The sequence below is a fragment of the Sus scrofa genome, chromosome 1, assembly GCF_000003025.6.
Source record: "Sus scrofa isolate TJ Tabasco breed Duroc chromosome 1, Sscrofa11.1, whole genome shotgun sequence".
Lineage (NCBI taxonomy): Eukaryota > Metazoa > Chordata > Mammalia > Artiodactyla > Suidae > Sus > Sus scrofa.
The window spans coordinates 229,329,102-229,345,518 of record NC_010443.5 but is presented as its reverse complement, the minus strand read 5'-3'; the positions used below and the strand labels follow the sequence as shown (position 1 = coordinate 229,345,518).

At 40.8% G+C, this 16,417-nt stretch overlaps 1 protein-coding gene across 1 annotated transcript; it reads left to right on the top strand.

The window, feature by feature from the left end:
* On the top strand, window positions 8,442-15,062 carry RFK (riboflavin kinase). The gene is given in 5 exon segments (XM_003121967.5): window positions 8,442-8,867; window positions 9,800-9,832; window positions 9,835-9,950; window positions 12,583-12,685; window positions 13,746-15,062. Coding segments are annotated over 5 exon segments (465 nt in total). The 5' UTR covers window positions 8,442-8,785; the 3' UTR covers window positions 13,877-15,062.

Sequence of the window (16,417 nt, the reverse complement as noted above, 5' to 3'; positions counted from 1 at the left end):
TAAGAATTGGAAGGATGTTGGAAAGACTGGTTAGAGGGTTGAAGGTGCCTAAGGCACTTAAGGTTTTAACAGTCTTTTCCCTAAAGTCCTGGCTCTCTGTAATAGCAGAAACTGGGAGGGCCTTAATTTCATTTAGGAGACTTCATTTTCTAGAGTTGAAGATTAAGAATTTTGACTGTCTTCCTGTGAGATAACTCATCTAGAATGCAAGAGAGGAGTTCCCGTGGTGGCTCAGTGGTTAACGAATCCGACTAGGAACTATGAGGTTTCGGGTTTGATCCCTGGTCTTGCTCAGTGGGTTAAGGATCCAGTATTGCCGTGAGATGTGGTATAGATTGCAGACACGGCTCGGATCCTGCGTTGCTGTGGCTCTGGCATAGGCCAGCAGCTACAGCTCCGATTAGACCCCTAGCCTGGGAACCTCCATATGCTGCGGGAGCAGCCCTAGAAAAGGCAAAAAGACAAACACACACAGACACACAGACACACAGACACACAGACACACACACACACACACACACACACACACACACACAAAAGAAGAAGAAGAATGCAAGAGAGCTGGTTTATATAAGATTAACTAAATCTGGCCTAGACCTAATTTTCATTCCATCCTGGTCTTTTTTACTAGAAGTGAATTGGTTCAGCTAATTAATAAACAGAGTTAAAAGCTACCTGGGTGGAATCAACATCTGAAGGAAGATCAGACTTTTCTTTAAAAATAATCTGAAATCAATTGTAATATTCATGAACAGATTCATCTGATTTTTGTGTACAAGCCTGAATTTTGTTCCAATCAAAAGACTTTGGAAAAGTCTTACTTGATGAAGTCATCTAGCAATTGCCTGAGTCCAATCATGTAATAATGTTATGGCCACTGCATAGCAGCTCCAGCAGTGTATCTGCTCCAGCAGCAGCCCCATGTAGCTGCAGTGTGTCAGCTCCAGCAGCTCTTTTACCCGGCGAGAAACCAAGAGAGCACTCTGAAAGCTGGAGAACTAAGGTTTATTACACCGGCAGGCTTAGAGGAGATTGCTCTCTGGAGTCTGAGCCCCGAGGAATGGTTTCACATGGCTTTTATGGGCTAGTTCTTCCTGGTCCATGCTTGGCGGGACAGACTGGAATGAGGACAGGCAAGGTAGTAGGTGCAGAAGGAAGTTTACAGAAGGGGACACGTGGGAGAGGGGTGGTTAGGTGTGGCTAGCTGGACTTTGCTTAGTCATCATGGCCAGGGGTGTCTCCTTTCTACCTTTTTATCTGGACAGTTTCTCCTACAATAACTCAGTGGGCTGGTCTTCCAATGATAATTATGTTATTAAACTGAACTTGAGTCCACTTGCCCAATGCACTGTGAAGCGAATCTACTGAAACTGGGTTGTGGTGAAAAAAACTACAGCGTTTTATTACAAGTGTCAAACAAGAAGAACAGGAAGCTAATGCTCAAAAGACCAGAACTCCTCCATGGCATTCAGAGAAGGAGTTTTATTTATTTATTTATTTATTTAAAGCATTTTGTGAATTACTTGTTCTTTTTTTATATATATAATGATTTTTTTCCCATTATAGCTGGTTTACAGTGTTCTGTCAACTTTCTACCATACAGCAAGGTGACCCAGTCACACACACAGGTATACATTCTTTTTTCTCACATTATCATGCTCCATCATGTGACCAGACATAGTTCCCAGTGCTACATAGAGGATCTCATTGTTAATCCATCCCAAAGGCAATAGTCCACATCTGTTAACCCCAAGAACCCCATACTTCCCACTCCTTCCCCCTCCCCCTTGGCAACCCCAAGTCTATTCTCCAAGTCCATGATTTTTCTTTTCTATGAAAAGGTTCCTTTGTGCCATCTATTAGATTCCACATATAAGTGATATCATACAGTATATGTCTTTCTCTTTCTGACTTACTTCACTCAGGATGAGAGTCTCTAGTTCTATCCACATTGCTGCAAATGGCATTATTTTGTGCTTTTTTATGGCTAAGTAGTATTCCATTGTGTATATATACCACTTCTTCCTAATCCAATTATCTATAGATGGACATTTGGGTTGTTTTCATGTCTTGGCTATTGTGAATAGTGCTGCAATGAACATGTGGGTGCATGTGTCTTTTTCAAGGAAAGTCTTGTCTGGATATAGGCCCAAGAGTGGGATTCCTGGGTCATATGGTAGTTCTATGTATAGTTTTCTAAGGTATCTTCATACTGTTCTCCATAGTGGTTGTACCAGCTTACATCCCCACCAACAGTGCAGAAGAGTTCCCTTTTCTCCACACGCCCTCCTGCATTTGTTATGTGTGGACTTATTAATGATGGCCATTCTGACTGGTGTGAGGTTGTGTCTCATGGTAGCTTTGATTTGCATTTCCTAATAATCAGTGATGTTGAGCATTGTTTCATGTGCCTGTTGGCCGTCTGTATATCTTCCTTGGAGCAATGTCTATTCATATCTTTTGCCCATTTTTCAATTGGGTTGTTGGCTTTTTCGCTGTTGAGTTGTGTAAGTTTTTCGTATATTCTAGAGATCAAGCCCTTGTCCGTTGCATCATTTCAACCTATTTTCTCCGATTCTGTAAGTTGTCTTTTTGTTTTCTTTTTGGTTTCTTTTGCTGTGCAAAAGCTTGTCAGTTTGATTAGGCCCCACTGGTTTATTTTTGCTTTTATTTCTGTTGTTTTGGGAGACTGACATGAGAAAACATTTGTAAGGTTGATGTCAGAGAATGTTTTGCCCAGGAGTTTGATGGTGTCTTGTCTTATATTTAAGTCTTGAAGTCGTTTTGAGTTTATTTTTGTGCATGGTGTGAGGGTGTGTTCTAGTTTCATTGATTTGCATGCCACTGTCCAGGTTTCCTAGCAAAAATTGTTTAAAAGACTATCTTTTAGGGAAGGAGTTTTAAAACCATTATGAGTGGAAGGATCACAGGGTGTGTGATCACCTCATGCATAATTCTCTTATTGGTTGATGGTAAGGTAACAAGGTGAAGTTTCATAAATCAACATGATCGATCTTCTAGTTTCAGCTGATCTGGGGTCTACATACTTGTGGTCAGCAGTTTCCATCTGGTGGGGATCTGGTATCTGTAAAAACAACTTAGGAATGTGCATCAGGCATTGTTATCTATGCCCTTCAGGGAGGAAATACAGGTCCTTTGACTCTGCCATATGGCTGATTTATTGTTTAAATTGGTATCTGTTTTCCTGCCTGACTGCTGTTCCTTGTTTCTGTATCTTCTCATTTCCCTACCTGTTCTTATTTTTCTACTCATTAACTTTGTTTGTTTGTTTGTTTTTGGTGGGGTTTTTTGGGTGTTTTTTGTTTGTTTGTTTGTTTACTGCTGCACTTGTGGCATATGGAAGTTCTCAGGCTAGGGCTCAAATTGGAGCTGCAGCTGCCAGCCTATGCCACAGCCACAGTAGTGCAGGATCCAAACCGCATCTGTGACCTACACCACAGCTCATGGCAATGCTGGATCCTTAACCCACTGAGCAAGGCAAGGCATCGAACTAGCATCCTCATGGATACTAGTTGGGTTCATAACCCACTGAGCCACAACAGGAATGCCTCTAATCATTAACATTTGAGTTAGGCTTTTTGAAATTCAAGGAAGGTTAAAAAGACTGCAGTTTTTCTTTAACTGAGAGTTAGGGAACATAGAGGGGTCTGCTACCAAGGAAGCCTGTGCAGGGATTGTTCAGTTTAAGTTCTAGAGTCTTTTCAGGACTTTCCCAATTAGCAGTTTTCCTCCAGTGCTGGGCCTGGCCTTTGCTGACAAGCAAATGATCTAGCTTATATAAGTCGGAGAAACAAGGTCGAAATGTTCAGATGCCTATATTAAATTGCTCAGCAAATCTGTGAGGACCCTGGTCACTCTGGAAAAGACTGACTATGGTTTACAGTTCAGTTTTTGCCCAAGGAATATAAAAATTAAAAGTTTAGCTCCTGGATCCTCAGAAGGCTTAATTTTTAAAGAATTTATTCTGACAAGTTCAGAGGGAAAGGGAGTGGGAGAGTTTCAGAGAAAAGGGAAAGTTTGGTGAGAGAATCAGTATGGGCAATTTGAGAGTATAGTGGAGGGTAACAGGATAGAAGGAAAGAAGGAAGATGGTGCCACAGTGGGAATCAGAGACAAAGAAGCCAAAGGAGAAGTGTCTGTGGCTTTGGGAGCTTCTTTATCTTTCTTTAATCATTTGTTTGCCTTAGTTAATCTTCAAATATTATTTTACAGAGGGTACAAATGGCTCAATTCAAACAGCTTACAAGTCAATCCCAGCTAGCCTTCCCAAGACAGCCATGGGAACCAGGCTGAAGGTTTTATTTTTTTAAGCCAGTCTCCAGAAGACAGCCCTTTCAAAAGAATAGGCTGAAGGCTGAAAAACCCAGTAGCTTCTGAGAAACAACCCATGATCTTGAAGAATGAGTCAAAGAGCAGCCATTTTCAGTGAATCGTTCTAAACTCAAAATCAGACCAAACTGCCAAACAAATGTTCAAATATAAAATAAGGCCTTGAGCAGAAAGAAGAAATCTTTGAAGAGATCCTGAATAGAGCCTGGAGAGCTTCAAACGCAAAGAAGGTGCAAGCTCTGATTGAGTAGAAAGAACTGAAACTCCAGAGTCTTTGAGAAAGCAGTGAGTGATAATAGTTCCGTTGTGGGCACCACAACTGTATACTTGCCAGCCCCAGAGCCATCAGAAGTTTTTGGTGATCTCTTACTGGCCACAAAAATGTTGACCTGAAACAAATAAATTGCCATATATTTCTCTAGCAAGATGGGTTTTTTCAAAATCCGCAGAGAAATTGCAATTGGGGTTTGCAACCTTGGTGAATCGTTTACAAGTTCCACATGGCCAGAGAAGGAGAATACTTTTATAGAAAGGAAAAGGAAATTTGGAGGGCTATAGTAAATAAAGAGTCTATAGCTTTTTTTTTTTTTTTTTTTTTTTTTGCCAAGAAAGGAGTCTTCTTCCTGTTGTGCTCTGCTGTAGGCCCAGTGCATGAGAGCTCCCCCTTCAGGTGTCCCAACTCTACTTGAGGTTTCTGTTTATTAATTTTTCATATTTCCAAGTTTTGCCAATTTTGAGCAAAGCAGCTATGAACATGAATGTGCAGGGTTTTGTTTCACATTAGGTTTTGGCTCACTTGGCTAACTGCCTAAATTGCTGGATCACAGAGTAAATGTATGTTCTCCTTTGTAAGAAATTGCCAAACTGCCTTCCAAAATGGCTGTGCCATTTTACTTTCCCAACAGCAATTAGTGAGAGTTCCTGGAGTTCCAGACCCTTGTCAGCATTTAGTATTGTCTGTGTTTTGGATTTTAGCCATTCTAATAGTTATATAGTGGTATCTCCTTGTTGTTTTATTTTGTAATTCCCTGATGACATATGATGGCGAATGTTTTTTTCATACATGTACTTGCCATCTTTATTCATTCTTTGGTGCAGTTTCTTCCTAGACCATTTGCTCCCCCCACCACCACTACCTTTGTTTCTTTTTATGGCTGCACCTGCAACATATGGAAGTTCCCAGGCTAGGGGTCAAATTGGAGCTGCAGCTGCAGGCCTACACCACAGCCACAGCAGCAACAGATCTGAGCCACATCCGTGGCCTACACCAGAACTTGTGGCAATGCAGGATCCGTAACTCACTGAACAAGGCCAGGGATCAAACTCACAACCTCATGGAGACTATGTTGGGTTCTTAACCTGATAGCCACGATGAGACCTCCCCATTTGCTCATTTTTTTAATTGTGTTTTTTTCTCATTGTTGAGTTATAAGAGTTCTTTAGATTTATTTTTTATTGTTTACTTGTAGTATGCCCTCTCTCTTTCCTTTACACATCTCTCTAGTTCTACCTCCTCCTGATTCTCCTCTGTGATCTTCCTGCAGAGAGATAACTCCAGCACCAGAGAAGTGTGCTCTTTGCCTACTTGCAGAGGGGGGATGCTGCTAGTGCAGCTCGTAGGGGGAAATGAAAAGCATATTTCCAGTATTTCCTTGGTTAAAAGCTTCAAGTGTCATAAAGACACACAGACCCCCCCCCCAAACTTTGGGTTTACATTTGAGAATGCTGGGTGGCATTCTTTTATAGTCAAATGAGTGGGAAAAATAGTATACCCATTAGGCTACAGAAAATCACATGAATTGTTTCAAGTATATTCTTTGGCCACTGAAGTAGAGTGAAAGCGGTCTGACTTGACTAATTAAAGTCAAGTATTTGAGGAGGGTCCTTAGAGATTAAAGTATTTGAGGGGGGTCCTTAGAGATTAAACCCAAATGGTAAATTCAAGGGAACCCTTGGAGGGCTATTTTATTCTGTAGTAGCTGGGAGCCATTGAGGTCTACTAAGCTGCAGTGGAATAGAGTCAAGCTCCTGCCTTTCATATCCTATGCTGATTACACAGTAATTTTGTATAGTAATTGACATGTCAGTACATTTTTAAAACTTTGAGCCTGACTGCTCATCTTTGAAATTCTCCAGAGTTCCCGTTGTTGCTCAGCAGGTTAAGGACCTGATGTTGTCTCTTTAAGGATTTGGGTTTGATCCCTGGGCTCACTCAGTGGCTGTGGTATGGGCTGCAACTACAGCTCTGATTTGACCCCTGACCCAGTAACTTCCATATGCCACAGCTGCAGCTGTGGAAAAAGAAGAAAAAAGAAAAGAAATTCTTCAAGCCTCCCTTTCCCTCTATATAAATTGGAGTTAATGCTTTCTTCCAAAACCGATCTAAGGATTACATGAGATGGTGTGGTAAGTACTTATTATTATTTCATTTCATTCCTAAAACCACCTCTCCCCATTTATCCCCTGTGACTTTAGTTATTTCATCTCATTTAATTGTGACATTGGAGGAGTAGGACCTGTTGTGTGTGCTTTCCCAGGCTCTCATCTCCAGGCCTTTCTTATCTGGTATATCTCTGATAATGATGCTGCTGCTGAATTGTTCTGATAGACTAAGTCATTTGTTAAGTGCAGTATGTACTTAAACTCCTCAAAGTTATTTATATTCCCATTCAGATGACAAGGACACCTAGATTCAGACAGGGTACTTTGCCCAGAGTTACCCAACAATTAAATGAGGCAAGGCCTGCATTTAAACCCCAGTTTATATAGCCTAGCATCTACGTACTTAACCATTAACTATCCAAAATGCATTTTTGGAGTTCTCTTATGGTGCATCGGGTTAAGGGTCCAGCATTGTCATTGCAGTAGCTCCAGTGACTGCTGTGATGCAGGTTGGATTCCTGTCCCAGGAATTTCCACAAGCCACAGGTGTGGCCAAAAAAAAGTCTTTTATGTGAGGTCTGCTTACTCTACATGCAACTTTCCAAGCATTTTGTCAGGACTCCCATTGGTGTTTTTATAGCATAGCATTGTTATCGGGCTTCCCAACTGGTCTCCCCCACTAGAGGGAGTCTCCCAAGGGCCAAGAGTTTGTCTCATTTGCCTTTGTTCACCCCACCTTGCATTGTGCTAGGCACACACAGGGCTCATTAATTTTTTCTTTCTGCTAATAATTACAGAGCGCTTGCTGTGATCCAGGCACTATGCTAGTATTAGGGAAGTAAAAACAGTCTTGCCAATAAACACCCCTTCAGTACAAATACAGAGAATACAATTCTAACATTGCGAAAGCACTATCAGAGTTACATACATGTAAGGTAAAGGAAAATGACTGCAAAATCTGGACAGAGTTTCACACACATTTGTTGAGAAAAGTAAAAGAGAACAATTTTTTTTTTCCCTCAAGAACAAGGTAAAAGGGTGCATCTTCTGAGCCACCCTGGAAGTATTTCCCCAGGTAATGTTTACAGTTCCAAGGGTCAGAAGGCCTACGAATTTGCACTCCAATAGAGAGCAAGCCTTTCTTCAAGTTTATCAGGTTGTAGGAGAGACTGGGAGGTACAGAAAGAGGGTCGGAAGGTGCCGCATCCCTCCCCCAAAAACTTAGTCCTTGTAATCTTCCGCCAGTCACTGAGATTGCAGCCTTACAGACCAGGCCCTACTCTGCTGGAGCTTACATCCTGGTAACTTCAGATCGTGGTCAAACGGGGTCCCGGGGAGAGGAGATTCACTTTGGTAGGTAGTTAGGAAAAGTCTCTATGAAGAGGTGACCGTTGAGATAGAATTTTCGTTTAATAAATGTTTAAAGAGCGAATGAATGATGAATGACGATCAAAGTGTTAGTTGTCAAGGAGATAAAGAACGTCTCTCTTTGGCGTCAGGACCGTGATGAAAAGGCGAAAGGGAAAAGAAACACTTAGGATTGCCCGAGAACTGTGTTTTCACAGCCCCTAGGCTGAAAATCGGTTCCCCGGATCAGTTCTCATTGCTGTTCAGAGAAACTGAGGAGCGGCGAATTGGCGGGTCGCGGGCTATGGCGGGGGGCGGGGCCACGGCGGGGGCGGGGCTACGGAAGCCGAACGGGCGCTGGGGCTCTTGGTCGGGCCGGGGTAGTGTGCGCAGGCCCGCGGCGCTCGGTGGGCTGGGCGCCCTCCACGCCGGCCCGCCCCGTGAGCTCCCCGCCCACACCCGCACTTAACTTCCGCGGTCGCCGGCGGCGTCCAAGAGCCGAGACACAGCCTCTGAGTTACCGGGTACCTTCTATTGGGTCAGCGGCGTGAGAATACTGCCCACGGCGTGTCGTCCGCGCCGCCCGGCCAGCCGGTCAAGTTCCGTCCTTGTCCCCCGGCTGGTCCGGGGTTCCGGCACCGCCGCGTTGGCGGCCCCGCCGGACGCGCGGACGGGGCCGCAGCCCGCACCCCAAACGAACGGCGTCATGAGGAACCTGCCGTACTTCTGCCGTGGCCAAGTGGTGCGGGGCTTTGGCCGCGGCTCCAAGCAGTTGGGTATCCCTACAGGTGAGCACGGGAGGGCGCAGAGGCCCCCACCCACCCTGGCCCGAGTCACCTGGCGGCCGGGACGTCTGCCGGGGGCTCCAGACCGGGTCGTGGGGCTGCGGTCAGAGGGACATTCCTCTCTGCTGACGCTTTGTGGAGGCGGAGGACCTTTGGTCGGACTGAGGGAGCGCGTCCTCGCCCCCACGGCCTCACCCGGGACAGGGCTTGAGGGATGGAGAGAGCAGGAAGCCAGAGCTGAATTTCGGGATCCACCTTTCCCGCCTCCCCATCCAGCCCTGATAAAGCGGTTAAGCATGGGGCGCGTCTTGCCCTTTAGCAAACGTTTTGTGGGCCCGAGAGGCTAAATGCTCAAGCCAGCCGTAAGGTTTTCTTGTCTTTAAATCTATTAGATTGTGTCTAAATGATGACAAAGGCAGAATGGGAACCAGGTATCTTTTTTGGTCTGTTTACATTAGTTTTCGTAGTCAAAACTTGGAGATAGGCTTAATTCATCCAGCCGCAATACATTCTAAAGTAGTCTTTGAGCTTGTATCCTAAGCATGTGTATTTCCAAAAAATAAGAATCTTTTCAAGAGATTTTAAACTCCTTAAGAAAGAGCAGGGCTCCTTAAGAAAGAGCAGGGCTAAGAAATCCAGCTGTACATATACCTATTTTCTTCTATCCTGAGAGTGTACTTTTTTGGGAGGGCTTAATACCCTCACTGTGACCTGTTACCTTTTACACTTACAATTGATACCTTTTCCCCAACCTATCCATATAAAGAGGAGAAGAAATCACAACAGAATATGAAACAATGAAGTTAATTAATTGTAGACAGAATCCTAAGAATTCTTTGGAGTGTAATGATTTAGACTAGCCTTGCATGTGGTTTTTATAAAACTTTATTGGCTATGAAACTCTTAACACTAGCATCATATTTTCTGTTGTTTAGCTAACTTTCCTGAACAAGTAGTAGATAATCTTCCAGCGATGTATCCACTGGCATTTATTATGGTTGGGCCAGTGTTGGAAGTGGAGATGTCCATAAGATGGTGGTGAGCATAGGATGGAACCCATACTACAAGAATACAAAAAAGTCCATGGTAAGAATTAAGAATTGCATTTCACTCTGACTGAAAATGGAATGATGATTTAGAGTAATGCACAGAGAGAGCTCATCAGTGGTGGCCACAATATAGTCCAAAGACTAGAATTTTGGCAGCGTACTTGAAGGGTTTGAAAGTGAAGTGTTTGGTTACTCTTTGAATGGAATAACTTTTCTGTCCTTCCACTTTCAATATATTTGTGTCTTTGAATCTAAATGGAGTCTCTTATGAAGGATTATAGTTGGATCTTGTGTTTTTTTAACCAACTCTGCCTTTTGATTGGAGTTTAATCCATTTACATTTAAAGTAATTACTGATAAGAATGAACTTAAGCTGTTTTGCTATTTTTTTTTTTACTTTAGCTTTTTTGTCCCCTCAGTTCCTCCATTACTGGTTTGTGTGTTTGGTTGATTTTTTTTCTTTTTTCCTTTTCTTTTTTTGGCCACACTCATGATGTATACAAGTTTCCAGGCTAGGGATCAAATCCAAGCTGAAGCTGTGGCCTATGCCACTGCAAATCTTTTTTTTTTTTTTTTTTTTTTTTTTGCTTTTTACATCTGCAGCCATGGCATATGGAAGTTCCCTGACTAGGGGTCAAATCAGAGCTGCAGCTGCTTGGCCTACACCACAGCCACAGCAGCATGGGATCCAAGCTGGGTCAGTGACCTACAGCACAGCTCATGGCAATGCTGGATTCTTAACCCACTGAGCAAGGCCAGGGATCAAACCTGCATCTTCATGGATACTAGTCGGATTCATTTCCACTGTGCCACAACAAGAACTCCTGCAGTCAGATTCTTAACGCATTACATCACAGTGGGAGCTCCAGGTGGTTGATTTTTTTTTTTTTTTTTTTTTTTTTTTTTTTTTTTTTTTGTAGTGACACCTTTTAATTCCCATCTTGTTTTCTTTTGTGTATTTTCTATAGATATTTTCTTTCTGGTTACTATAGGGGCTGCATTTAACATCCTAAAGTTATAAAAACCTCATTTGAATTTATACCAACTTAGTATACAAAAACAAATTACATTTTTATACCTTGTGTGCCCAGTAACATAGATTAATAAATTTTTATGCATTTATCTTTTAAATCATGGAGAAAATAGACAGTGGCATTATAAACCAAAACTAAAATAATTAATTTTTATAACTACCCATGTGTTTACCTTTACTAGAAATAAAAGTGAAAGTTGAGCTTGCTACAGTTAATGTAGGTCATCCACTCTAATTCTTTGGTCACCCTGTTAAGGTAGAAGTGCTTACTACATGGGTGGTGCTTTCTGATAAAATTTCGAGGTGATGCTTTTTTTCCCCTCTTTTAAACCCCTTTGAGGGTGAACATATTCCTCTGTTCTTTTCACCAGAACCACACAGCTTAAATGCTTAATCTGCTAGATATGGCTGAATCTTTTGGTCAGCTCAGGTATGTGGCAGAAACAGTGTTAAAGTTGATCTAAATTTCATCCTCTTCGAAGAGTTTATAGAAAAAAAGTGTGTCATAGTTGGAAAACCAGCTAGAATAGTGCTGGTATGAGCAATAGAAATGGCCTACAGCTACGTAACATTGTGCTCGATGTTTCTCTTAATTTTACCATTAAGGATGTGTTGGGATAGAGTTGATGAAAGAACACAAAATATTTTTCTGTGGAATGAGGAAGGAAATGAAGTACAGGAGGCTATCCCATGACTAATTTTTCCTCATTGGCTACTCAGATAACAGAACTATTACTAGAGGGCCAGTTAAGGAATGCCTTTTTTAGAGTTTTTCTTTTTTCTTTCCTTTGCTGACAGACATATATGATGTGCCTGTTCAGGTCTTTATCCCTTCTAAAAAATTTGATTGTCTCTTTTACTGACTTAAAGAGGTTCTTAATATATTCTAGAGCCAAGTCTTTTGTTGGAAGTATGTATTATACAGATGTCTTCTGCCACTATGTTGCTTTTTTAAAAAATTCACCTAATGGAATGGTGCCTTTTGAAAAAGAGTTTCTTTGTTCATTCCTTCTTTGATGTGTTCATTCCCTCTTTGATGTATTTGCTCCATACATGTTAGATTTTTTCTAAAAATAGCAAATCACATCAGATTTGTGGTATAGCATAGTTGTGATATGTAAGGTCAGGGTCAAGAGCAGGAGCAATGAAATAATTAAGGAAAAACTGCACTAAACTGCACTTAGATTTTGACACCCCCTCCCACTTTTCAAGCTGCATCCACAGGATCCTTAACCCACTTTGCCAGACTGAGTATCAAACCTGTACCTCCACAGTGACCTGAGCCACTGCAGTTGGATCCTTAACCTGCTGCGCCACCACAGAAACTCCTGTTTTAAAATTTTAGGGAGGGTTGGAGTTCTGCTGTGGTACAGCGGGTTAATGATCTGACTTGTCTCTGTGGAGGCATTTTTTCCATCCCTGGCCTGGCACAGTGGGTTAAGGATTCAGTGTTGCTACACCTGTGGATTCAGTCCCTGGTTTGGGAACTTTCATATGCCATAAGTGCAGCCAAAAAAGAGAAAAAAGGAGGGTTGATTGTTTCATTTAAATTAACCCATGATAAAAATAAAAATATATTCAAATTTCAGGTATTCTGTGATCTAGTGGTAATTATTTTAATGTTTTTTGACTATAGGAAACTCATATCATGCATACCTTCAAAGAGGACTTCTATGGGGAAATCCTCAATGTGGCCATCGTTGGCTACCTCAGACCAGAAAAGAACTTTGATTCTTTAGGTAAGTTCTTATTTAGATATTTCCTTTTCTTTTCTCTTCTTTTTTTTTTTTTTTTTTTTTCTTTTGGCTTTTTAGGGCCGCACCTGTGGCATATGGAAGTTCCCAGGCTAGGGGTCTAATTGGAGCTACAGCTGCTGGCCTACGCCACAGCCACAGCAATGTGGGATCCAAGCCACGTCTTTGACCTACGCCACAGCTAATGGCAATGCTGGATCCCTTAACACACTGAGAAAAGCCAGGAATCAAACCCAAATCCTCATGGATTACTGTTTGGATTCTTAACTCACTGAGCTGCAATGGGAATCCTATTTAGATATTCTTAAATACTATTGCAGCTACTTCTACTGCTTCTCCTAATAATAATCATGGCAGGATAGATAATATTTGAGTATTTAATATGTGCCAGACACTGCTTTAAGTGCCTTGAATGAGTCTTCTCACTTTACCTCCACAACGACCATGTGAGGAATTCTTTTGCCTATCTTGCAGATGAGGAAATTGGCACAGAGAGGTTAAGTAATTTGCCCAGGGTAACACAATAAGTGATGGAGCCTAGATTCAAACCCAGCAGACTGGCTGTCTCCCTCCAATAGTATGAAGTTAATGAAATGTTTATTTCCTTTTCATATTTTAAGGAACAGGTAAGAATTAATACTGTGATGAATAATGGATGTTTTTCAGTATTTGCAGTGTAAGAAACAATAAGTTGAAACATTTGAAACAAATGGTGTCAAGTATCTTAGTGTAGGGTAGTTTAAGTCTAATGTAGTTTCTTTTACAAGTGTAAATACTGAAAAGAATAATGAATGTTTCTTCCATTTAGTACATGCAGTGTACTGTTTTGCTCATGCCTTTCTCTAAGTAATTGCAAGAAGATTAGGGATATCTTTTGTGTTCCCTTGACTTAAGTCTAGAAGAAATGATGGAACAAACATTATTGGGCATCTAACATGTGCCAGGAACGCTGCTAGCCTAGGCGATTTTAGGAGAAGCTGAATAAAGTAGTAAAAAGCACAGCAGCAGTTTTTCATCATCTTTACCTGGCTTATTCTCTCCACAGAGTCCCTTATTTCAGCAATTCAAGGTGATATTGAGGAAGCTAAGAAACAACTAGATTTACCAGAACATTTGAAACTCAAAGAAGACAATTTCTTCCAGGTTTCTAAAAGCAAAATAATGAATGGCCACTGATGGAAAATTATCTTATTTATTCATTCACTGTTTTCTAATATTTTACTGCTCATAAGTCTGCAGTCTCATCTTGGTGATATTTTAAAAATCAAACATTTTCCTACAGCTGTGAATTAAACAGTACAGTGTAGTTACCATATTATGTTTCAACTGTTCAATTAAATCCATCATGTTACACTACTAAAAATGTTCATTTTAAAAATCAAGATTCTTTTTTATGAAATGTGTTGATTAAAATGTACCACTAGAAGGGTCTTAAGTGTCTTATAATGGAAATGAAACGTGTATAAATGTGTGTAAGAAGGCAAGTCACTCGTTTTGAGATGAGAACTGCAATTCTCATGGTAAAATTTTAGCATGTGTGTGCTGTGGTACACCATGCTCAGCTCACCAGAATGCTTAGTTATAAAAGTAATTGGTAAACAGAGGTTTGGCAGTTTGTTACAAACCTGACGGAAAACAACCCAGACTTCGTATTTTTGATATTTTGTGCATTTACGTTATAGACATGAAGACTTGTGAAATTCCCTTTTAATTAGTCATTTCCTAATTTAAGGGCTTGAATCATCGTACTGTGTTACATTTTTGTTATAGCTGCCTTAGTTCTAATTGGTCTAGACTCTGCCTGTTATTTCTTTTTCTTTCAAAACAGTAAAATCAGTGTTTCTTAGATCTCTAGATCTCATTTTTATGTTGTATAACACTTCTCTCTTTTTAAGCATAGATTATTCTGCAACATTTTCTTGACCTTTTTTTTTTTTCTGTAAACAGTTTTCAGTGTCAGTTTTTCCATTTAGACTGTCCTGCAACCATCTGCATTTACATAGGACTGCATCTGTATCTGTCATTCCATCCTTTCACTGTATGAACAGTGATTAAGTGCATATCTGTATTGCATTTTAGGAAAACACCCTAAAACTTCATCTTTAGGTTTCCTTAAAGTTTAAAAAAAAAAAAAATAGCAGTTCATCTATATATACAAGTTTCTTAAAGAACACAAAATACACAAAAACTATTTAAAAGCCAACTATGAAATAGAAAGTTATTTATTTTAATGTGATTTTATGTTCCTGAGCACATACAAACCATTGTATGTGTGCGCACAATGTTATTTAATGCTAAAGAGGGCAGGTAGCTGGGTGGGGGTGGGGGGCTATAAATAATAAAGTTTTAATTTAATAATGTTCATGCTGTGCATTTTTTCCTTCCATTAACTACTAAGAAGTGGAGTTCCCCTCATGGCGCAGTGGTTAACGAATCCAACTAGGAACCATGAGGTTGTGGGTTAAAAATCCAGTGTTGGAGTTCCCGTCGTGGCGCAGTGGTTAACGAATCCGACTAGGAACCATGAGATTGCGGGTTCGGTCCCTGCCCTTGCTCAGTGGGTTAACAATCCGGCGTTGCCGTGAGCTGTGGTGTAGGTTGCAGACGCGGCTCGGATCCCGCGTTGCTGTGGCTCTGGCGTAGGCCAGTGGCTACAGCTCCGATTCAACCCCTAGCCTGGGAACCTCCATATGCCGCGGGAGCGGCCCAAGAAATAGCAACAACAACAACAACAAAAGACAAAAAGACAAAAAAAAAAAAAAAAAAAAAAAATTAAAAAAAAAAAAAAAAAAAATCCAGTGTTGCCGTGAGCTGTGGTGTAGATCACAGACAAGGCTCCAATCCCGAGTTCCTGTGGCTCTGGCATAGGCCAGTGGCTACAGCTCCAATTGGACCCCTAGTCTGGGAACCTCCATATGCCTTGGGAGCGGCCCTAGAAAAGGCAAAAAGACAAAAAAAAAAAAAAAAAAAACCCACGAAGAAAATTTTTTGGCCTCTTGAGAGTTTGGTTTATGTTGACATAAAGTTGAAATCCATGCATATTTTAGGAAATTGACACTGCAGATTGTTTGGGCCCTAACAGCATGTTGTTGCTATCCTGTTCACTTCAGCACTAGGTTTGGGGTGGGGATTGGGGGCAGAAATTTCTACAAGGTAATTGGAAAGATAACTCTTTATAAAACCATTTCCCCCTAATCCACATAAATGAATTAGAGAACTGATTTAAACAAAGCTTCACAAAATATTTAGAAAAACATCTAAAGCTAATATTGGAGAAGAGAAGCATGGCTAAATTCAGTTGGATTGTTTTTACTTTTGGTGTATGAATATGGCAAGCTATGTAGTGTCTTTTTCGTTTTTTCTTTTTAGAAATACTTAGAAAATGTAATTTAATATTAGAAATCCTGTACTTGAAAGAAGCCTCAACTAACAGTGGACTTATGAAACAAAGTTAAAAACAAACATGAAAGTGTAAAAACATCTTTGTTTGAATAGTTTGCTGCTGATTATGTTTTCATTATGTGTGAAAATCCTTTGAAATTGTATTGTCACCTTACATTTGGTTAAATATTGCTTTTAAAAATCGCATAGTGTGTGGTTTAAGAGTTAGTTAATAGTGTCTACATTTTTTAAAGTTTTATATTAAGTATTTATATATGAAACTGCAGTAGGGCCATTTTCAATTAGTCTGAAAGTTTTCAGGCCTTGAAATAAATC